The sequence below is a fragment of the Nesoenas mayeri genome, assembly GCF_963082525.1.
Source record: "Nesoenas mayeri genome assembly, chromosome: 4".
Lineage (NCBI taxonomy): Eukaryota > Metazoa > Chordata > Aves > Columbiformes > Columbidae > Nesoenas > Nesoenas mayeri.
In genome coordinates this window covers 58,042,204-58,064,955 of record NC_137540.1, presented here as the reverse complement: position 1 = coordinate 58,064,955, position 22,752 = coordinate 58,042,204, and the positions used below count along the sequence as shown (strand labels likewise).

The window sequence follows — 22,752 nt, the reverse complement described above, 5'->3', positions numbered from 1 at the left end:
TTTCTGGCAATCTGAGTTCATTGCCAAAAGACCAACTCTTGAATAAATGCATCTGTTACTTGAAGTTTCTTCCCCAAAATCTTGCATTTCTTAACCTTGGAGTTTGTTCATAACCCCCATTTGAAAAGTATTATTCATGGAGAATCCTCATCATATTTCCCCTATCTAGCATGTCAGAGTAGATTAGGCCTCCTAAACAGTCCTTGAGGCAGGATCATCACCTTCTCTTGACGCCTTGCCAGGGTAATAAAAATGTGACTCCTTCTTATCCCCTTGCTTACTTCCCACACACATATCTCTGTATATCTCTATATTTTTAAATGTCATCACAATTGTCTACAGTAGAATTTTTCTCAGTGGAGTGCTAAAGCTGTTATTTCTTGCTTTGTTTCAGTTTTCTGTTTTCCTAAAACATGCTGAAAGTTGCAGCAACCAGCAGATGAGCCTCAGAATATATTTTTAACAATTATGGTATTTACATCTAGATGTGGGGTGATATAGAACATATAGATTAGATTTATCATGTAGAAAGCAAATATACATCTTGTACTTTAATAGGAATTTTATGATCTTGGCCATTGTCATTGCACTGTCTCCCTCATGAATGGAAGTCCTCTTAAGATCATTTTTTCCTTTAGGGTAGAGAAGCATTTGAGGGAAATTGGGTCGTGTCATCTGTGCTGTTTGGAAAAAAAAAATGCATTGAAAAGTAGGAAATATATTCCTTTTTCTGAGATCAAAAATTTGTAGTAGGAAAAGGAGGATTTAATTGGTGTGTAGCAGAAACTCATGGTGTTCTTAAATATACCCCTACTGCACCGTTCAGCATCTTCATGAAAAAAAACAGAAACAGAGGTCAGGTACCAGAAGATAAGAAGCAAAAGCCATAATAGCAAGCAAAAAGGGGATACACACAGTGTGTGCTGTTTGATAACATTTATTACCGCTTATTCTTTCCATTCATTGTGATTTTCAAATTTTAGAACATCTATTCTTACAGCAATAAAATTACAATAACCCATTCTAATATCGGATAACTATAAATTTCAAATTAATGATTTGTGGCTGGGCTAGTGGAAGTGTTCTCTTGTGTTGCTTGTGTGAAAATGTTAAATTTTCTTTTTGAGCTGGTTTATTGTGTAGTTTCTCAACTTGACAGTTCCATCAGGAAACATCTGCTTTGCAAATTGCCCGGTTTCTACCTGTTGCCTTGGTTCTCTGTGTTCTGCATTTTCAATTGGAAGAAGAAAATTCCAGAGCCTCAATATGACCCATAGTTACCCCAAGGAATAAAATATGAATAGTTAAAACTGATGTAATAAGCACATGAAAAAGTGTAAGTTGTTAAACTTTGCGTAGTTTGCTTCTACAAGTGTCTTTCTATTAATTCATAATTCCACATTTATCAAAATTTCTGTGCTTCAGGGCAGTGTGAAGGCAATAAAAAGAGCAAATAATTATTGTGATAAGTTTTTGCTGAAATGGATTATCATAATGGTGAAAACAGAGCACTTGTTTCTATTTGTTTAGAATTACTAAGTTTAAAAAGCAATCTGTAGGAGCAGTTTCACATATTAATTTTTAATGGACTTCTCAAACATGCAAGTCTTTTGATGTCATGTATGAGCTACTTTCTACAGATGCTCTTTTGTGGTCTTTTTTTCAAACCAGAGCACAGTACTTCTGAAAGACATTCATATGTATTTAAGCTGTATATATATTTGTAACTCCTCAGTCTTGTTGTGTTTTAAAGAGCAAAATAAAGTGAAAATTTTGCACTGTGGAATTATTGGTAATTTTTGCTCTTTATTGTAACCACTGAGACATTTTGAATTGCAGTAAAACTTAATTTGCTTTTTGGTTTTTTTTCCTTTAACAAAGAATATACATCGATTGTCTGCATTAACTGAAAATATTATAAATCTCTGCATTTATTTATATGGATTCTTAATATTTAAATTGTATTATATGATTTTTAACTGAAGACTTTGGATTCATTTATTAAGAATTCTGTTAATTAGAAAAGCATTTTATATCTGTTTAATAAAGGTCATTTTGCTGAATAGGTGAGATAAAGTAGTATATTAGATTTTATTTTCATGCTAAAGCTGACTTCTATTAATTGAGGTTTATATGGTGTTTAATAGAAACAAGCCATTAACTCAGTTGTCCTGCTTACCTACCTGTATAAGGTAGGAGTCATCTTTGGATTTCAGAAGTGCCAAGTTAAGCACTACTCTCCAATTTGAAATAAACAGAATAATTAAAATGTTTTCAGTTATCCTCTCCCTTCGTGTCATCCTAACCTCAAAATCGGATATACTCATTCTACTTTTTTAACTTTGATCATAACTAAATGATGATAAAATTGCAGCAACTGTTGGCTAAAATAAAACTGAAAGTGATTAGGATTTGCATTTTAACAATTTGCAGAAACTTCAAGACCAATGTATTGTATTAAAATACTGCATTTAATTTGGAACATGATACTATAAGTAGCATCTAGACTGATTTTATTAGTGCTGCTGAAGACTAGATCATATCTTTGACTGTTACTGATGAAGATGTAAAATCATCTGTTCCATTTAAAAACTGAAAAGAGATTTATGGGATAGATGGAATAGACTACTTCTTTACTAATGATGAAATTGTAGTCAGCAGTCACCCATTAAATTAGTTTGTAGAACTGTTCTGTGTGTATTAATTGCTGCATCATATCAAGCACCTAAAAAAGCAAAACACTGTCATCACTTTCAAGGCCTTTTTACTTTCTTTGAGAGTCTCTTCTGTGTAAGGGTAGAAAGAATTTTTGTTTTACAGAGATGCAGACTGTTACCTATCATATATTGAACTGGGAAGATACTCAGTGACAGTGCATCTGATGCCGATTTTCCTTTTTCTCCTTTTTTTTTCATATGCATTTTAGAAAATCTTCAGGACGAAGGGTGTGCATGTATAAACCGAATGCAAAGTGTGAAAGGGCTGAGGAAGCTTTGGGTACACAACAGTTTCTGTCTCAAGACTTTTCATGAAAGATGTATGTAATCTCATAATGTATTTTTCATTTTCAGGTTCTTTTGTCCTCCTCCATGTGTGTATCTTATGGGCAGTGGATGGAAGAAAAAAAAAGAGCAAATGGAACGGGATGGTTGCACTGAGCAAGAGTCACAACCTTGCGCCTTCATTGGAATAGGAAACAGTGACCAAGAAATGCAGCAGCTGAACTTGGAAGGAAAGGTAGAAGACTTAAAATAAACCACACAGATTACTGCAAAGGATATTATAGCTACATGGTGCATATTTCAAAGAATACCCTTGGATATTTTTGATATCTGTTGTTACACTGTAGCAGGTACTATGTAAGTGGTTTTAAAAAATCCCTCAAAGACATGTAGGACAATTGAATGAGGTAGATGTGGCTCAGGGGATCATAGCTGGGTGCTAACCTTTCATTCATAGGTTGTTGATTTAGAGTCAGTAATCTGGTTTGTTGTTTGGTAGGTTGTTTAGCTGAAGTAAGGTTTCTGGTCCAGTCTCTCTGTTCTTCTCCCTGGCTTCCATGAATTGATAATCTCATCAAGGAGGTATCTGAACATTTGCTGCTAGAAGTGGTCTTTAAGTCTCCTTGCATAAAAATATAAATAGAATAGTGTCTTCATAAACTTAGTAGGTTATATTCTACAGTGATATAAATTGCTGTATGATTTCTTTTAAGAAATATTGACTTAAGCAGAATAGAACTGGCAATTTGAGTGCTCATTTTAGCTGGTTGTTCTACTAAGCACTGTTTTGTAGCTATCTGGTATTTCCAGCACAGTCTACTTAGAAATGCTTCGTATGTTGCTGAATAGGAAGAGAATAATCAAAATTATCTTTGAGAATTTTTTTTTTTTAAGCTCCTGTTGTCACCTAGCATAAACACTTAGCCAAAAGTAGCTTTCTGTTGTTTCAAATCCCTATCATGTCACATCCTTTCAAAGTTTGGCTCAGCACATTTTCTGCCCGGGCAGCCTCTTGTGTGCATCCAGTGCACTGCCTGTATAGCTGTACTCAAATGTAATTTTAGGAGTACTCTTGACTACTCAGAGATAGCTTTGACACAGTTATAGGCTCTAGTTGTCTGTTTTCAAGTACTGGTAAAGGTCTTTAGAAAGATGCTAAAGTACGGAAGTCAGGTGCTAAACTTCACAAAGCTGAACAGTAATCATGAAAGATATCCATATGGAAAAGAGGGAAAGAGCAGTTTCTGATCTGTTTTAGAAACTATTGCATCAATTTTCCTATTTTGTTCATGATTAAATATACGTAGTTTCTTGAACTGGATTGACTTGAAAGAAGAAACAACAGTTTGTTTTCACCTACAGAATTATTGCACTGCCAAAACGTTATACATATCAGACTCAGACAAGAGAAAGCACTTCATGTTATCAGTAAAAATGTTCTATGGCAATAGCGACGACATTGGTGTGTTCCTCAGTAAACGGATCAAAGTCATCTCCAAACCTTCTAAAAAGAAACAGTCACTGAAAAATGCAGACTGTAAGTATTTTACAGTTCTTTTCCTTATGTAGCAATTAATTTTGCTTCCTGCTAATTTTTTCTTTTGTATTCTGAGGTCTGACTACAAAGCAAATACAATGAAATTTTCAGTTTTTATTTTTAATAATGTATTTCAGAACTGTAAACATCAGTGTATTTTAAAGTATTCCAGTATAGCTGGATTACACTGAGTTTTATGCAGTCGGAGTTAATTATTGAGAAAATATAAAAGGTCCACCAAACCCACCTTATTCTGAGGAGTGAATCCTTGTAGACAAATGCGTAAAGAATGTTCTACCTCAGCTCTCTAAGCTGTTGGATCTCTTAAGCTGCAGTGATCTGGTGCTTAGGATGTTGTGATCAGTATCAAAGAGAGAGCTTTTAGATGGTGATAAATGAGTAGCATCATGTTATTGACATGGCAGTTTGTCACATCACAGCCACCTTCTCACTGTCTCATGCCATTTTCACGTTGTTTTTATTTTTAATACATTTTGCATGTTTCTTTTTAAGTAATTGGTTAAGAAATCTGTATAGTGCTATTTCACCAAGATTTATTTGCTTACTGTGTTTTTCAACTAAAGATATCTCTGGTGCTAATGTATAATTGGGAGCATTTTTGGTTTTCCTCCAGAGTTTTTGCCTGCGTACCACTGGAGCACCTCAAGAGATACCCTTTTTGTTTTTGTTTTTCTCTCTCTCTTCACTAGTGCTTTAAAAGGCTCTTCCATCTGTGTTGGGCTGGAACCCATTCACCTATGGAATGTGGATCTCGGGGCATGACTAAAGGCAATCTGTTGCTGTGCAGTTCACGCCCGTGGGCTCAGAGTATGCACTGTTGACTTTTGTATTCAGACAGATAGTTTTGATGGACAGTGAATATGAACCAAGCATTCTTCGATAGTAAATATGAATCAAGTGAAAGAAACATGCCAGTTTTGATGGCAAAATGCTAGCTGCTGATTATTTTTTTTTAGGGGAGCATACTTGGCGTTTGTCTCTTGAATGATAAGTAAGTTCAGATCTGAGAAAATTTCAAGCTGCATGGTTATTTTTTACATAGTTATGTCTGTCTTCCTTTCAATTAATTGTGATTTGTAAGAATAATTTTTCTATATACTTCAAAAGATCACTGAAAGTTGTCTAAGTACTTTACAAGGGCAAGCTAAAGCTTCTCAAGTAATTGTTTTTTGGAGAACTGTGAACAGAAGGAGTTGTTGTTAGCTAGCAAGCACCTGCCTGTTCGGCTAAGTAGCAAAATTCCGTGAACTAGCATGCCTTTGGAGAACAGCCACTCTGTTATCCCACTTGTAATTTTGTGATTATTTTTGGTCTGTCACAAATATAATATTTTCTAAATGAACTAATAGTTAAGAATTATCTCTTGATTTCCAGTATTCATCAATTTATTTTACTGTATTTATGACTTTTTGTTACTTTTCTGTATAATAATTAAGTAATTTTATAATCTCAAGTCTGTATGTCTTTCTTGCAGTATGTATTGCATCAGGGACAAAAGTGGCACTATTTAATAGACTTCGATCCCAAACAGTTAGCACCCGATATTTGCACGTAGAAGGTGGTAATTTCCACGCCAGTTCACAACAGTGGGGAGCGTTCTACATTCACCTCTGTAAGTAAAAAAGAAGTAATATATTTTTTTTTACCTCCCTCCCTCCATCCCCACAAAAAAATAGTCTTGTATTTTTTCTTCCATATTAATTACCCATATGCAGATTTGTTTTATTACTGAGTGTATGTTTGATGCAATAGTGTGATGTTAAATGTTCCTCCTATCGAGGAAAACAGTGATTAAAATAAATAATCTGAAAATACCTGTTTCATGCAGTGGACGATGATGAATCAGAAGGAGAAGAATTCACAGTGAGAGACGGATACATTCATTATGGGCAGACTGTGAAACTTGTATGCTCAGTTACTGGCATGGCACTCCCAAGACTGGTACAGTTTAATTTCTCCAATACTGTAATTAATTTGTAGATGGCTACTTAATGTGACTGCATACTTGGGTTTGCATTGTTTGCAGTTTTTGGCTTTGTGTGTTTCCTTTTGGTAATACATGTTTCAAATGGAAAATGGCATTCATTTTAGTAAAAACATATTTTTGTATCTGCAGGTTTATTCTGTAAGCAAAGAACAGCTGTAAAATAAGCATAGGGAATTTTTGAGAATTCAAACCTTCCAGAGTAGGTTAATCTGCAAGCTGTCCTTAGGAAAATGTCTATTTTAAAAACAGTAATGTAGGTCTCAGTGTAGCAAGATACTTCTATACTGATATTCAAGGTGAATAAAGTCTTTGCAGCCAGTAGGAATATTCCACTTGTTGAGTTCAGCACAGCTTTAAGTGTGCTGCTTGTTTGAATCCCAAAGCACTTGTATCCTTCTAAGGATACATAATACCAGTATCAACTTGCAAAAGCATTTTGGGCACTTACTAATACTGTCTGTTTTAAATACGGAACGTTGGGAAAGCCTTTGGAATAACATTTTTTCTTTTTTAGAAAGAGACAATTTCAGTCCTTGTCTTCATCAGAGATAAAAAATTGATTATAACCAGTTAAGATTTGTGAAAAACAACAAAAAAATTACTGAGTATACAGTAATTTTTAAAATAAATATTATATTTTTTATGAATATAATTGAAGTATAATAATAGATTTTTTTTTCCTCGTGTTTTATGCATTCAATGCCAGCCTAAGTGGAATTTTATGTGACTGATAATAAATAGTGCTTCATATGAAAACTTCTCTGAAATTGTGGTTTGTCAGCCCACTATGAATTTCATACATGGCTTTGCTAATTCCACTTCTAACTAGAAACAATTTTTACAGTGCACCCATGTAAAGCCAGCCTTACCCACAGGCACAGTTTTTTTCCCCTTCCCAAACTTATTTTACTAGGACTGTAATGAGAATTTCTTTTCCAATATCAAACTTGGCTGAAAAATAGCCTGTTCAAGTAAGTGGTATAAAATGATAATTTAAAGAGATGATATTTTTTTTTATCACATTATTTGATGGAAAAATCCAGACCTGGTTACTACTGATCTGGTTCAGTGCACATGAAATTAAGTAAGAGGATCTCACTTATTTGTAGGCTTCATGTTAATATTTTCTTATTACATAAAAGAGATGCCATCCCCAGAAACCTTATTTGTAGTTGGAAACAGATTAAAGCCAATTAGGCTAAAGGTTCCTGTTTTGTGGTCTATTGTGAACATTTATCATGCTGCCTTCCAAGATTGATTGAAGGTGATGCGATTGAAAGGCAACTCACAGACATTTTATAGGTTGATGCAAAGAACTTTGAAAAAATAAGTTAATCTTGAAACTTATATTGTTAAAAATGCCATTTATTATCATTAGAAATCCCAGAGGACATGGTTGGCTTTCTGATTGTTGGCTTAGAAATCTTGTGGCATTTTGGCTGCTGCTTCTGCTGATGTTGCATAAATTGAGGTATTAAACTGTTTTCTAGAAGTTGAGTTAAAATTCCAAGCTACAGATTTTCCACTGTTTGTAAGGGAATAATTTTTTTAATTTTAAAATTAAATTAGTGTAACAGCTCTGAATTAAGTCAGCAGATATTTTTTTGCTGAGCTACCAGATATAAAGAACAATTGCTAAGTATATTTACAACAATTCTTAAGTAGTATTTAGTGACCAACTATTATTAACATATGCTATGATTGTTGTCTTTGCAAAACTCTACTTAAGGACATCTCGATACCTTTAAAGTTAATCCTTATTTTCAACTGTTCTTGTTCAACAGTCAGTCTGCCACAGAATGTTGTTGATGCGGTCAATGGTGGAAGCTTCTGTAGAAGTCTTATTATTATTTGATCTGCTGCTCTTTTGTACCAGGAAATGGAACAAAAGTAGATTTTTGCTGAAGCTTCAAGTTTTTTTCCTCAATCTTATAGCAAAAAAGATAAAATATATATACATGCAACACATTGATGCTGTACTACTCCGTGTCACTTCAATGTTGTTTTCTTGTTTCAAAAGCATTGCGAATTATGAATCCAATGTTAGTATTAAAACAGGAGGCATGGAAATTAAAAATAAGTGACCTTCCACTTCCTTTACTAACAGTACATGTATAATCTCCAATAAAATGAAGTACAGACATTGTCTTAAATATATTTTTGTTCAATTTTTATTCACAGATAATTCGAAAAGTAGATAAACAAACAGCGTTATTGGATGCAGATGATCCAGTATCACAGCTCCATAAATGTGCATTTTACCTTAAAGACACTGAGAGAATGTATTTGTGCCTTTCCCAGGAGAGAATAATACAATTTCAAGTGAGTTGTTTAAAACTATTTCAAAAGCTGAGAAATGTGGTTGCTGAGTTTTCCCAAATATTCCCAAAATATGCCTGAATGCCAGTTTTGCAGTTGGTTTTGAATGCAAGTCTGATATTTTTGTTTTAAAAACACAGAGGGTAGAGGGAAATGAACTTTGTCTCCTTTCCAAATCAGTTTTTCTTTCATTATAACCTTCTTCCATGTCTGTCTAGACAACAAATTCTGTTTTTTCCAGTGGAAGAAATGGAAACACGCTAGAAACTTAAGCATGCAAATCATAATACTGTGGCTTAACATCCTGGCGTATGCCAGTGGAGTTTGACCACTTCTGTTCATTTCTAGATCACAGCAAATACGAAACGATACAGTCCACAATCACAGAGTCACAGAATGTTAGGAATTGGAAGGGACCTTGAAAGATCATCTAGTCCAATCCCCCTGCTGGAGCAGGAACACCTAGATGAGGTTACACAGGAAGGTGTCCAGGCGGGTTTTGAATGTCTCTAGAGTAGGAGACTCCACAACCTCCCTGGGCAGCCTGTTCCCGTGCTCTGTCACCCTCACCATGAAGAAGTTTCTTCTCAAATTTAAGTGGAACCTCCTGTGTTCCAGTTTGCACCCATTGCCCCTTGTCTTACCGTTGGTTGTCACTGAGAAGAGCCTAGCTCCATCCTTGTGACACTCACCCTTTATATATCTGTAAACATTAATGAGGTCACCCCTCAGTCTCCTCCAAGCTAAAGAGACCCAGCTCCCTCAGCCTTTCCTCATAAAGGAGATGATCCACTCCCTTAATCATCTTTGTTGCCCTGTGCTGGACTCTCTCCAGCAGTTCCCTGTCCTTCTGGAACTGAGGGGCCCAGAACTGGACACAATATTCCAGGTGTGGTCTCACCAGGGCAGAGTAGAGGGGTAGGAGAACCTCTCTCGACCTACTAACCACCCCGCTTCTAATACACCCCAGGATGCCATTGGCCTTCCTGGCCACAAGGGCACAGTGCTGGCTCATGGTCATCTTGCTGTCCACCAGGACCCCCAGGTCCCTTTCCCCTACACAGCTCTCTAACAGGTCATTCCCCAACTTACACTGGAACCTGGGGTTGTTCCTGCCCAGGTGAAAGACTCTACACTTTCCCTTGTTATATTTCATTAATTTTTTCCCTGCCCAACTCTCCAGCCTGTCCAGGTCCCGCTGGATGGCAGCACAGCCTTCTGGCGTGTCAGCCATTCCTCCCAACTTGGTGTCATTAGCAAACTTGCTGATAGTACACTCTATTCCCTCATCCAAATCGTTGATGAATATATTGAGTATTACTGGCCCCAGTACTGACCCCTGAGGCACTCCACTAGATACTGGCCTCCAACTAGACTCTGCCTCATTGACCACGACTCTCTGGCTTCTTCCCTTCAGCCAGTTCGCAGTCCACCTCACTACTCAACCATCCAGACCGCACTCCCTCAATTTAGCTGTAAGGATGCTGTGGGAGACTGTGTCAAATGCCTTACTCAAGTCAAGGTAGACCACGTCCACCGCTCTGCCATCATCCATCCACCTCGTTATGTCAACAAAAAGTCAATGAGGTTGGTCAAGCACGACTTCCCCTTGGTGAAGCCATGTTGACTGCCCTTAATGACCTTCTTATCCTTGATATGCCTTGAGATGCCACCAAGGATAAGTCGTTCCATCAGTTTCCCAGGGATGGAGGTGAGGCTGACCGGTCTATAGTTACTTGGGTCCTCCTTCCTGCCCCTTTTGAAGACTGGAGTGACATTCACTTTCCTCCAGTCCTCAGGCACCTCTCCCATTTCCCAAGATTTGGCAAAGATGATGGAGAGTGTTCCAGCAATGACTTCAGCCAGCTCCCTCAGCACCCGCAGATGCATCCCATCTGGACCCGTGGATTTATGGGTGTCTCATTTCATGATGAATTTAACAGAGTTGCACTGTCTTCCTTCTTGGCTGAGAGTGTAAACATAGACAGCTATGGCAGTTCACCACAGCGATTTGTTAAGCCACAGAAATTGATTTGTCTGTGAAGAATGTAGTTGTCTCAGTCTTCCAAATACTTTTTTCTCTAGCAGGTGGAGAAAAATATCCCTGGCAAGTTACTGTAACAAGAAGGAACCCATAGGTAGAGCTGGAAAAACAAACAAACAAACAGAACTCCACACACAACAAAAAAGAAAAAACACCACCACAGTGTACAGTTGTTCTGACAGCTTATGCAATATGCTAACAAATTAAATTGTAGTTGTAGTCTCCTGTGTATGTTAGCATGCTCTTAGCAGACTTTCAACATGGCAGTTCCCATCAGAGTAACGAGACTGTAACCAAGTTCAGGCCTGCCTAAGTATTGCAATTTTCTTTAAACATCCAGGGCAGCTCGGATAGCGGAGGGTGTTGAGAGATAATGCTGTGTTCCAGGAAGATGGCCACACTTGGGAAAGACTTGGGTCTTGCTTAGGGTAATAGCTGTAGCTTCTTGGATAAGAAAGGCAGAGATAGGGAAGAGGGAAGCTAACTTTTTAAAGATTCCCCTTAATCTAAGGGAAGGCACAAGAAGGATTGGTAAAGGCTCAGTTGACTTCTATCCTGGATTGGTACAATGGAAAGAGAATATGGGAAGCTTTGTTTGTATTTCAGGAAACATTTGTGACTTGTGGCTCAGAAGGCACCAGGTCTATTTGTTCTACCCACAACACATAGCAGAGATACACCTATCAATCAATATACTTTCTTGTAAAGGAGAATGAACCTTTGTCAAGAAGAAGAAAGCTATGAAACAGGAATTCCCATAACTCAGGGTCAGCCTTGCTCATTGGTCTTTCTCCAAATATTGTATGGGAAGGGCTGAATGAAGAGACAACTCCTGCTTCTCTTGACAACTGCCTTAGTTCAACATCCTGTGGGACTACCAGGACATCATACCACTCTTCAGTTTTTGCAGCTCTCATGGAGCCCAGTCATATAAGAGCTCAGAATTTTCCACATGGGTAGGTCTTAGATAAAAGGACAACCCACTATTCTGGATACTTTTAGTGGAATAGGTACCTGCTGCTTCTACTTGTTGAATAAAATCTGTTAACTTGCACATTGAGCTATTATCACTCTTTGGTAAGTGAAGTCCCTATGGAAGATAAATTCTTTCTACCAGGGGCAAGATAGAAATCTCATTGTATCATTTTTATTTCCTTTGGACCAGAAGACCAAGACCAGAGAAATAGGCATGTGTAGCATCTTTCACCTGCCTACTCTTAAGCAGTTCTTCTAGTAGGAGTCTAGACAGACTGTGATCACTGTGGGGAGAAAAAAAAAAAGAAACACAAAAAACCCAAACCAAACACAAACAAAAACCAAACAAACAAAAAAAACCCCAACACAACAACAAAATAACCCTCCAAAAAACCACAGTCACACAAAATACTCCAGACTTTAGGGTAGCAAGTCTCTCTCGGGTGAATGGAAATAGCCCAATATAGAGACCTGAGAGGCTGTGGAAAGTAAGCAGGTCAGCATGAACCTATAGAAAATTTGACATTCAGTTGCTTAAGTACCAGCCAGATCTCTCTTTAAAGATCTCCATGCATTCTGGAGAATGCAGAAAGAACGTAAATTATAATGCCTTATTGGATCAGAGCATAGTCCATATGTATGTCTAGCAGCAGCAACAGGAGATGGTGCTTACAGGAGGGAGGCAGATCTGGATGCTTTGTGTGGTCCGGTGCAGTTGTACTCTGCCAGCACCCACGCTTCTTATATTAAGGGTTGTTGAAGGCTGCATGTCCGACTCTTGCTATCATTTGGTAAATATGCGTGTGGTCCATCTGTTTGAGTTCTTTTGAATGTGCTGGTGCTCTCTTTTTCTGCAGTATTCCGTGGCAGAAAGTTCAAGAGGTTTCCTGTCCTCTGTATAGTAAACTTTGCTTTGTTTTGAATGAGCTGGTAGTTTCTGTGAGTGATTCCTAGTTCCAGTTTTGCAGGTTTTAGTAAGCAACAGTTCTGCATTCACCTCGTCCATCAATATCTTAATTTCTTCTCTCCAAACTGGAGAGTCACAGTCTTTTCAATTTTTTCTCATAAGGTCAGCAGCTCCTTGGTGACTTTGTTTGCCCCTTTTGTACCTTCTCTTTTCACCATGGCTTTCTTTTAGATGGAGAGACCAGAACTGCACACAGTATTCCAGAATTATGTGAACAGGATTTACACTGGCAAAATAATACCTGATACCTTGTTCTCAATATTTTTTTCTGATTATGTCCAACATTCTGTTGCCACTTGAGGATGCCACTGCACATCAAGCTGGTGATTTCAGAAGACCGTCAGTGGTGACTCCAGAATCCTGAGTTGTAACTACCAGTTCCAAGTTCAGTATTTTATGGACACATGTTCAGAATTTTTCTTAAGAAACCTAATTTTTATCTAAATTAAAGCTCATTTCCTCTTTTTTTTTTCACTTCTGGACATAAAATCCTTGATATTGTAAAAGCACTTCACTACCTGAAAAACTTAGGATCATGCAGAATTTTGAAGATTTGACTTTGCTAGTACACTGATGAGGATGTTGACCAAAACAGATTGTAACACCAGTATTGGGGACAAGATTGTGCTATTGGCATTTGCATTTTGAAAGAAGAATGACTGTTAAGTTCTACCTTTTGTTTTTTACTTTCCTTTAATCAGCTTTCTATTAAAAAGAAACAAACACACAACTTTTTCTAATCCATTATAATTTCATTTCTTTAACATCCTGTGGTATAGAACTTTCTTGAGGTATTTTCTGAGAGGAGGGATTAGTGGTGTTTGGTTGATATATATATTTTTTTTATTATTTTTTTAATACAAATATATTCCTTAGATTTCTTTTGTTTGTGTCTTTGTTGTGTTTACCAGTTGTTGGGCTATTCTGTCTTTTTTCTGTTAATGTTATGCTGTTTGTTTCCCATTCGGTTTCCATGTGAAGCCAGTCAATACATGAGGTACTTAACTTGGTGTTAAGGCATTTCAGTCTTCCAGTGCCACCTGTTGAGAAAGTTTAATCATAAAAGGGAAGGAAAGAGTGGGGAAATGGTGTCTGGCGGTAAACTGCTATATTTGGAAGTGACAAGGAATGCTTTTCAAGAAGAAGAATCATAGTCTTTCAAGGATTTCTGTGACAGAGTCTTCTGAAATGGTTCTTGACATAGCGGGACTTTCAGAACAAATTCTCTGGCATTTGCCTTCCGCTTTGTAGCAGGGGTTTAGCAGATCTGAAGAAGCAAGTCAAGGATCTTGTATAGGTTAATTAATTTTTTATATCCATGGTTGTATTTGTCATGAGTTGAAGTATGTCGGTCCATGCTAACAGGAATTGTAGTCAACCTCTGTGAAAGATGTCATGCATCAGATTAGTATACAACAGTTCTTTTGAAGTTGGGCTAGTAATTTAGAAAGATCTGTAGTTACTGTTCTTGTTGCAGAGTTCCCTCACAAGCAGTTTTCAGTGCTTTTTTACATGATCATAGCAGAGCCAAGAGTCCACATGAGAACGCAGCTTTGATCTTCTTTTCATCTGAATTGGTAGATTCGTGCTAACTGAAGTTTGTCCAACAGTTTTGAAGAGTGAAGGTTGTAGTTACATACCTGAATATACTTAAAGCTTAGAGGAAGAAAACAGAATTTAGGTATTAAAATCAGAATTTTTTAGTCCCATTTGTTTCTGTGACTGTGTTTAACCTATACACAATTTCCTTATTGGTTGCTAGATGATTTAATTGTTCAGAGAGGCTTTTGTTGCCATAAAAACTAGTTGTCAGTGTATTTTTTTTATCTATGTATATATGTATGTACACTAATTTAGTAATCTTTACGAGGAGACAGTGAAAGTTTCTAACTAATTTGCAAAGTTGTCATTTCAGCTTCTCTCCTATCTCTTTTGACAAAACACTGAACTACAAGCTTGTGTTTTCTGTAATTTTGTGGATGGTGAAGAAATCTCTAAAAACAAAAAAAATCTTGGCCAGATGTAAATTGTAACTAATGAAAAGTATTCCACTTCAGTCTGTAGCTGTTTTTGTCACTTTGCATTAATAAAACAAGATCTATTTCAAAGTAGCTACCTCTAGGTGCTGTAGTTTGTTGGTTAATGGCTATTGAATAACGTTAAAACTTTGAAACCTGAACTAAAATAAAACTCAGTAATAAACAGAAGGCTGGAGAGGTGACAGTATCATAGATGACAGTTACGTTATCCTCACAAGTTTTAGTTTTCTACTAGTTTTGCTGCAATGTATGAGACTGTTTCTCTAGGTCATTGTATTAGAGGAAAAACATAAGGAAATATGTTACTGAAATAAAAGTCATTGTTACTGGATGAATTGTTTTTTAGCTCAGTACTTAGCAAATAAATCTACAGGTCAGACTTAAAATTTCCTTCTTTCTAAGGCCACTCCATGCCCAAAAGAACCAAATAAAGAAATGATTAATGATGGAGCTTCTTGGACAATCATTAGCACAGATAAAGCAGAATACACATTTTATGAGGGGATGGGACCGGTCCATGCTCCAGTGACACCTGTGCCTGTTGTAGAAAGTCTTCAAGTAAGTTTATTTTTTTGAACAAGCTCTGTCATGTGAGATTATTTTATCATACTGATTTAACCTTCGTGGTACCTTTGTGCAATACTGTGGATAAACATTCATACTAGCTTTATAAATAGGAAAATTACTTTATGTTGCAGTATTTTTTCTTACCTGTTATACATTTCAGATTACATGAGCCTATCCATCACAGAGATAATATTAATATTGTTCTGTACGTTAAGAATTGTATTTTTTAAAATACTACCATAGTTATATCCTTTAATGACTTCTACTTTGGTTTCATTATTTAGAAATTGATTTTGGCTCTTAAAACAGCTAATTATAGATCAAAGACCAGACTGAAAACTTATTAAGAAAATCAGCATTCTGCTGTGGAAAACCTTGAAGCTCTTGTAACATGTTCTCTGAAAGATGCTTTGTTCTTTGTTTTCAAAGCCTTGTTGACTTCTAAGTGGAAACTATCAAAACTTAGAAGTTCCTTCAGGATACCAAATTAATTGGCAGTATCTTTTAGATTTGTTACTTCTTTACAGTTCACTTGTGTGGGTGTGTTTGCTTCAGTTTTATCCTGCTGACTGAAACAGCACTGTTTATAGTTCTTGTACAAACGTAAACAATTTTTTTCTGGTTTTGTTCTTTTGTTTTGTTTTGGTGTTTTTGGTTTTTGGAGGGGGGTTTTGTATGGTTTTGGTTTTGTTGTGGTTTTTTGTGTTGTTTTTTTTTGCCCCCCCCTTTTTTTTTTCCTGAGAAGGGTGTGTTTGTTTTTATTAATACATGAGTTTTTTGTGGATTTTCCTTTTTTTCCCATTCACTCCCTTTCCAGTTGAATGGTGGCGGGGATGTAGCAATGTTGGAACTTACGGGGCAGAACTTCACTCCAAATTTACGTGTCTGGTTTGGGGATGTGGAAGCTGAAACCATGTACAGGTACAGTATTTCCTACTATTTTTATGGTGATGACATTTTACTGGACGCTCTAAAGAGCGTGTCCTCATGTGTATACGCTCAAGCGTGTACTTCCTACCCTGCAGAAAGGGATCTGGGGTTCTGGTTGACAGAGCTCAGTATGAGTCAGCAGCTTGCCCTGGAGCCAAGAGGGCAACCTGCATCCCTCTGGTCAAAGGAGGTGATTATCCCACTGCGTATAGCATTGGTACAACCTCACCTCGAGTACTGTGTGCAGTTCTGAGCCTCACAGTTTAAGAAGGATGTGAAGGCACTTGACTGCACCCAGAGAAGGGCCAGCAGAGCTGGTAAGGGCTGGAAGGCATGTCCTGTGAGGAGCAGCTGAGGACTTCGGGTTTGTGTAGTTTGGAGAGAAGGAGGCTGACGGATGACCTCATTGCCCTATACAGCTTCTTGAAGAGGGGAAGTGGAGATGGAGGTGCTGAGTTCTTCTCCTTGGTATCATGTACCAGGATGTGTGGGAATGGTTCAAAGCTGCACCAGGGAAGGTTCAACCTGGACATTAGGAAACATTTCTTTACTAGGAGGGTGGTCAAAGACTGGAACATGCTTCCCAGAGAGATGGTCAATGCCCCAAGCCTGTCAGTGTTTACAAGGCATTTGGACAATGGCTTTAATAACATGCTTTAACTTCTGGTCAGGCTGTTGAACTAGGTGATTTTTTTAAGTCCCTTCCAACTGAACTATTTTGTTCTGTTATATTTAAACTTAAGTTTATTATGCTCAGTTGACTCTCTCTTTTTCAGATGCGCAGAGAGCATGCTATGTGTTGTTCCAGACATTTCTGCATTTCGAGAGGGTTGGAGGTGGGTCCGTCAGCCAGTCCAGGTGCCAGTAACTTTGGTCCGTAACGATGGCATAATTTACTCCACCAGCCTTACCTTTACATACACACCGGAACCAGGGCCACGACCACACTGCAGCGCTGCTGGAGCAATCCTCAGAGCTAACTCAAGCCTCATGGCTTCCAGCGAAACAAACGCAAACAGCGAGGGAAGTTACACAAACGTCAGCACAAACCCTACCAATGTCACATCATCTACAGCGACTGTAGTTTCCTAACTACTGTTGTTTGTATGGACTTTAACTGACTTTTAAGTGCTACATTCAAGAGAACTGAACAATTTTTGTGGTTTCATGGGAAAACGCCTTTCAATTTTAGGTGATATTATTTGAACTTTGTTACCTGCAAGTGCTGATCTTAAATATAGAAGCCACAATAAAAAAAAAAAATCCGAAACATAAGAACTTTATTGAAAATCTATTTTTCAGCTGTTTTTTTTTTTTTTTTAATGGGCAAGAAACAAAAAAATGTGGCTGGGATACACGTTGGGCAAACTAGAAAACATGAACACAACATAGTTTTTATGGACCAAGAAACTTGTATAAGCTTTAGTATAAAAGGTACATTTTCACCATACCTTTTTTGTATCACAACATATAGTACACTTTTGTTACCAAATAGTTTATATTTTTTTTTCCTCTGAGCTTTTGCTCTGAAGTATATTCAGGTTCCAAGCCTGACCATGCTTGTATAATCTAATTACCATACTCTTCCAGTTTTAAAAAATATATATATTTTTGGTCTGTGGCTGGAACTGTTCCTTTTTTTAAACTGAAGTCTTGTGACTTTTTATGAACTGAAATTGTTTTTATTTCAGCAAGTAGAACCTTGTAAAGGCCAGCATATTTTTTTTAAGATTATATGAAGTCTGTGCAAAAGCTTTAAAAAAATGCCTCTGCCTTGCCTGCAATACATGCAATGTATGTTAACTTTAGTGCTCTGTTTTCAGTCATTGTTAATAGTTATTTCTGTTTTCCTTTTTTAAATATGTATTTATAGTGATAATTCATGAGGTTCTAACGTTACACGAGTTTTTTTTTTTAAAGTGGCATCTCAGCAGTCGTCTTAATGATTGTTCATGTCACAGGCATATGTTGGTGTTTTTGAAGGGTTGTTACTGAGTTACTCCCTCTCTTCCTTGCTCAGTCATATTGCATCAGAAAATGTTTCAGGATCTGTTCAGGTTTTTCTAATCTTGTACATAATTTGTATTAAGTGTAAGTTAAATGTTTTATTTCGAAAGTGGAATGTTCCCAAGAACTTCATTTGGCAGCATGTCTTCTGCCTTGTTGGCATGTAACTAAAATACCATGATAAGTATGTGTTACAAACGGGATTGGTAGGTGATGCCCTTCATCACTTGAGAATCACAGCAAGCATGTTTTTCTTCATACTGTTGGGTAAATTAGGCCAGACTTTGATGTTAACACTTGTATTGAGAACGTGCTTTCATTGTGAAGTGATCATACCATAATAACTAGAAATAAATTTTGTTACTTAGAAATGGGCAAATAGAAAATCATAAAAGCACTATGAAGATGTCAACTCCTCCCATCCTTCTTTCCTGTGGGTTTCTCTTTCTCTGCCAGCAGCTTGTGCGACATTCAAGTCTTCTCTCCATCGTAAATTCAAGGCTGATTTGCACTTTGACTTTGGTTGTTGCATTTGTTTTTTCATTTTGTCTTTGCCATGTTTTGCCCCCCTTGCAGACCTTCCTGCTATATTTGTATTTGAAAGTATACCCCAGTAGTTTATTTGTAGTCACGGAACTAGGCATAGACTCATAGGACAAGTTCTGATAGTGTGATCATCTTCTTCAAAAGCCAAAACACGAATTTTATGGTGTGTTCAGCGTTTTCTATACCCTGAAGCAAGAGCCACAACTGCTGTTTGTGAACCTGTGGCTTCCTCTAGTGTACTTCTTACGAGCTTATGTGTTGACCATTTTCATAGGGTTTTTATTTCTGACCACTTATTCCAGTTTCAGCACCCACCACCGTTTTAAAGAATTGTCTCTGCACCATATTTGTGTCCTCTGACGCTCCATTCTACTTGTTTCCTCTAGTGCTCCATTGTGTGTGTGAAAACAGTGTGGTTAAAGGAAGAAATTCGTTGTAAAGCATATTTAGCTAATAGTGAAATCAGTGCCACTGTCCTTCTAAAACGTGCTTGTATTCTACCACAGGCCTTCATATTTGCTCTTCTGCATTACAAAACTTATTCCCATGACATAGTTGCAATGCTGGTTCTTAGCACTAGTGAATACTGCCTCACCTCATCTCCATTCAGTGACCAAGGGCAGAATTCATTGTGGCCTTATCTCCATTTAAAACTGTTTACTGGCATTTACTTGCAAATCTGTTTACCTTTGTATGTGCTATAAAATTTCATTGTAATTGTGTTGTGGCAGCAATCATTTCACTGTGGTTTTGTTAGAAACACATAAGTATCTTACAGTATGGCTTAATTCAAGAGCCACAGATTTTCATCTTTGATTAGACTGAGAATTCAAATAAGCAATATATATATATATATATATCAGATTTAGAGTGTAAAGAGCAAACCATGATATACACACAGTAGGCAAACCATGACAAGCCTTTTAACCTCTAAAGACTATTTAAAACAGCTTTTCAGAACTTGACACCTGCTTTTATACTCATTATTTTAAAATTTTTACATATAAATGCAATACTTTTTATATTCAGTTTCTTGCAATAATTTTGCCCAATAGGTATAATATTCCTTGTCTTGTAAAAAACCTAATGACTTAGCCTAATTTCTGCTGTTCTACACACTACAGCCACGTGGGTGAAAAACGAACTAGTATGTTCTGCTTACAAGACCATTTAGAACCCCTTTTTTAACTTGGGCTTGTGGGTCCATTGTTGCCAGTAGTTATTCTGTAGTACAGAAATGGTCTTCCAGGTCCTTGCTGTTGCTAAGATGTCCAGTTGTTTCGATATGTTATCTTCCTGAACTTATTCCTGTGGGGTGATATTGTTACATTTATTGGCCTTGTGAGCTGTTAATCAATTTTCATAATATTAACAATATCTCAAGATTTTGGTAAAACTACTTTTAGAATGTTTCAGTATGAAACTATTATAACTGTTCAAGTCTAGCTGTTAAGTCTTCTGTTAATTCTATATACATAGAAATTGAGTCTGTGTTCAGAATGTTATTGTAGTTCCAACTATAGGAGAAAAAAGCAAATTAAGTGCTCAAATTTAGCTATGCTTTTTCTTATTTTCTTTTGTTTGGAACTGCGTTTCAGAATTCAACACTAGTGTAGTCTTTAACCGTCTGCTGCTGATGTTTTTCCTAATTATTTGCCCTGAGGGCATCCCACGACTGTGTTAATAATGGTATTCTGTAATGCTTTTCGTTGCACAGACTTATGAGATCAGAATGGTTACCTGAAAAGACATGAACTCAAGACATAAATCAGTGAATTCCTCATATACAAAATATTATTGCCAGTGAGACAAATTATCTATTGGAAGTAAACTACCCACTAGTAGATTAAATTACTCCATAGCATTGTCCATCTTGAAACTAAGACACTCTTCAGTTATTAACCATATTATTTACTTTCTTTCAAAAGTAGCTGTGTTTATGAGTACTGAACAAATGTGTGTACTTTCCTGTGCCAGACTTTTGACTTTGTTTTCAAGCACTGTACTGTGGGATTGAGTGGCAGCTTTGTTAGAAAAATCAGTATATTAGGGTTTCTACTTAACCCTTTTAGGACTGAAAAATTTCTTCCCTTTTAGAAGCTGTAAAATAAATGAGCAGTTCTGACTTTATAAGCATTCTGTCTGTGTTCAGCACTGCATTTGCCCCATCTGGAGGTGCTATGCTAATGTCATTTTTTTTTAAATCCTGTAGCATGTGTATGCATTCAGTCTTAAAAGGGTTATTTTTACAAACTGTGCACCTGTAAAGTTTCTTAGCAATAAGGTAGAAAAATTAGCAAGTTCTTACCGTAATTTTGTAGAATTAATTGCTCAGTTCCATACTTCATCAAGAGGAACCCTGCAATATGGGCAGTTTTGAGGATTAAATAAAAGTGAAATGTAAACCACATAAAAGTGTTTTTGTCAAGTGTACTCTCTGTGTGTATGTGCCTATAATATTTGGTTTCGTTTTTCTTCTACAAGGCTAAAGATAAAATGCCATGTTACTGTTGATGTGACAAACATAATTGAACATCTGTACGATGATATAAAAGTAGTTATGATTTGATCAGGTGTTGAAACTTGCCATGTTTTTGTGGATTTTCTTCAGTGTTAACCAAGGAATATGTTGGTTGGTTGTTGTTGGTTTTGCTTGTTTGTTTTCCTTTTTTTTTTTTTTCCTTTTTGGTGAATGAACAGTGAGGTCATCTATGGATCCAGAACAGCACAGAAGACGACCAGCCCCAGGAGTGGAAAAGTCATCAGTAATTGTGAGGCTTTGCACACTGGACTCCACTTAAATGGGATAAGGAATGTCCACCCTAAAATCTAAATCTGTTTTGTTACTGCTTGTATTATTGCTGGAGTTAGATAAGAAACTGTTTTTTCCAATAATGTAAAACAAACAAAAAAAAAGGTTCACTTTTTTATATTATTTATTAAATAAGAAAAAATGAACTGTGTTTAATTGTTTAGCAACTTTATTATTGTAAGTAGTATACCTGACTTGTTCTCATGCTTTACTTAGTTGCAGGCTGTCTGGTATTTCTTTCACTTGGTAAATAATTAGAACCAGAAATGTGGCAAGCCAGCCTATTTCTTGCTTTGACAAAATACTCTAGTAGGGCCGTGAGGAACAACTAGAATTATGTGATCTTTTAGTTGGCAAGCACAAGTGACACAATCACTTGGAAGAGATGGGAAGTGGGCGCACCAGCAGGAGAATTTGAAATGGCACAAACCTGTTAGTTTTGTTTTAAACTAGCACAAGAACTACTAGTTTATCCATAAGGCTGGGAAGGGACCATAAGTGGTTGTTAAGAAGGTGTGGGAAGAGAAAGATTAGATCATTTGAATATAAGGAAGCATTGCAGATTTTTATTGAAACTTTTGCAAAGTTCAGTCCCACTGTTATGAAGACACATACAATAGCTGGAAACTCAACACTGGTAGAGCTTCTGCTGTTTGAAACAGGGATAGTAGGGGCAGATTGCATTTCAAAATTATTTTAAAGCCCCTTGCAGTCTCTTTCTGGAATTATAACATTGAGTCTTCTGGAACAGAATAGAAATCAGATCAGAGGTTTTGGCAAAGAGGACAATCACTAAACTTCAGTGTTGGTATAGTTGGAAGAAACTGTGTGGGATGGTGCTGATCTTAGATGAAGGGATACAGATGTAAAATAAAAACAAACAAACCAACCCCTCTTCATCCAGACCTTGTTGATTAGCTATATAGTCTCAATGATAAATCCTGTTAAAATCCAGAGTAGAGGATTAAAAGGAGAATGGTCTTAAGTTATTTGGCTAGA

At 36.9% G+C, this 22,752-nt stretch overlaps 1 protein-coding gene across 2 annotated transcripts in view; it reads left to right on the top strand.

Moving 5' to 3' along the window:
* Positions 1 to 22,088, top strand: part of RBPJ (recombination signal binding protein for immunoglobulin kappa J region) — a 66,598-nt gene extending 44,510 nt beyond the window's left edge. Inside the window, exons 4-11 of one of the 2 annotated variants that reach the window (XM_080344295.1) lie at positions 3,072 to 3,237; positions 4,365 to 4,539; positions 6,035 to 6,172; positions 6,389 to 6,501; positions 8,729 to 8,869; positions 15,294 to 15,449; positions 16,276 to 16,379; positions 17,165 to 22,088. In XM_080344295.1, coding sequence (XP_080200421.1) covers positions 3,072 to 3,237; positions 4,365 to 4,539; positions 6,035 to 6,172; positions 6,389 to 6,501; positions 8,729 to 8,869; positions 15,294 to 15,449; positions 16,276 to 16,379; positions 17,165 to 17,480 — 1,309 coding nt within the window. In that variant the 3' untranslated portion in view covers positions 17,481 to 22,088. The remainder of the gene's footprint in view (positions 1 to 3,071; positions 3,238 to 4,364; positions 4,540 to 6,034; positions 6,173 to 6,388; positions 6,502 to 8,728; positions 8,870 to 15,293; positions 15,450 to 16,275; positions 16,380 to 17,164) is intronic. The other variant, XM_080344294.1, reaches the window with a different exon arrangement.
* Positions 22,089 to 22,752: the final 664 nt, after the last annotated feature.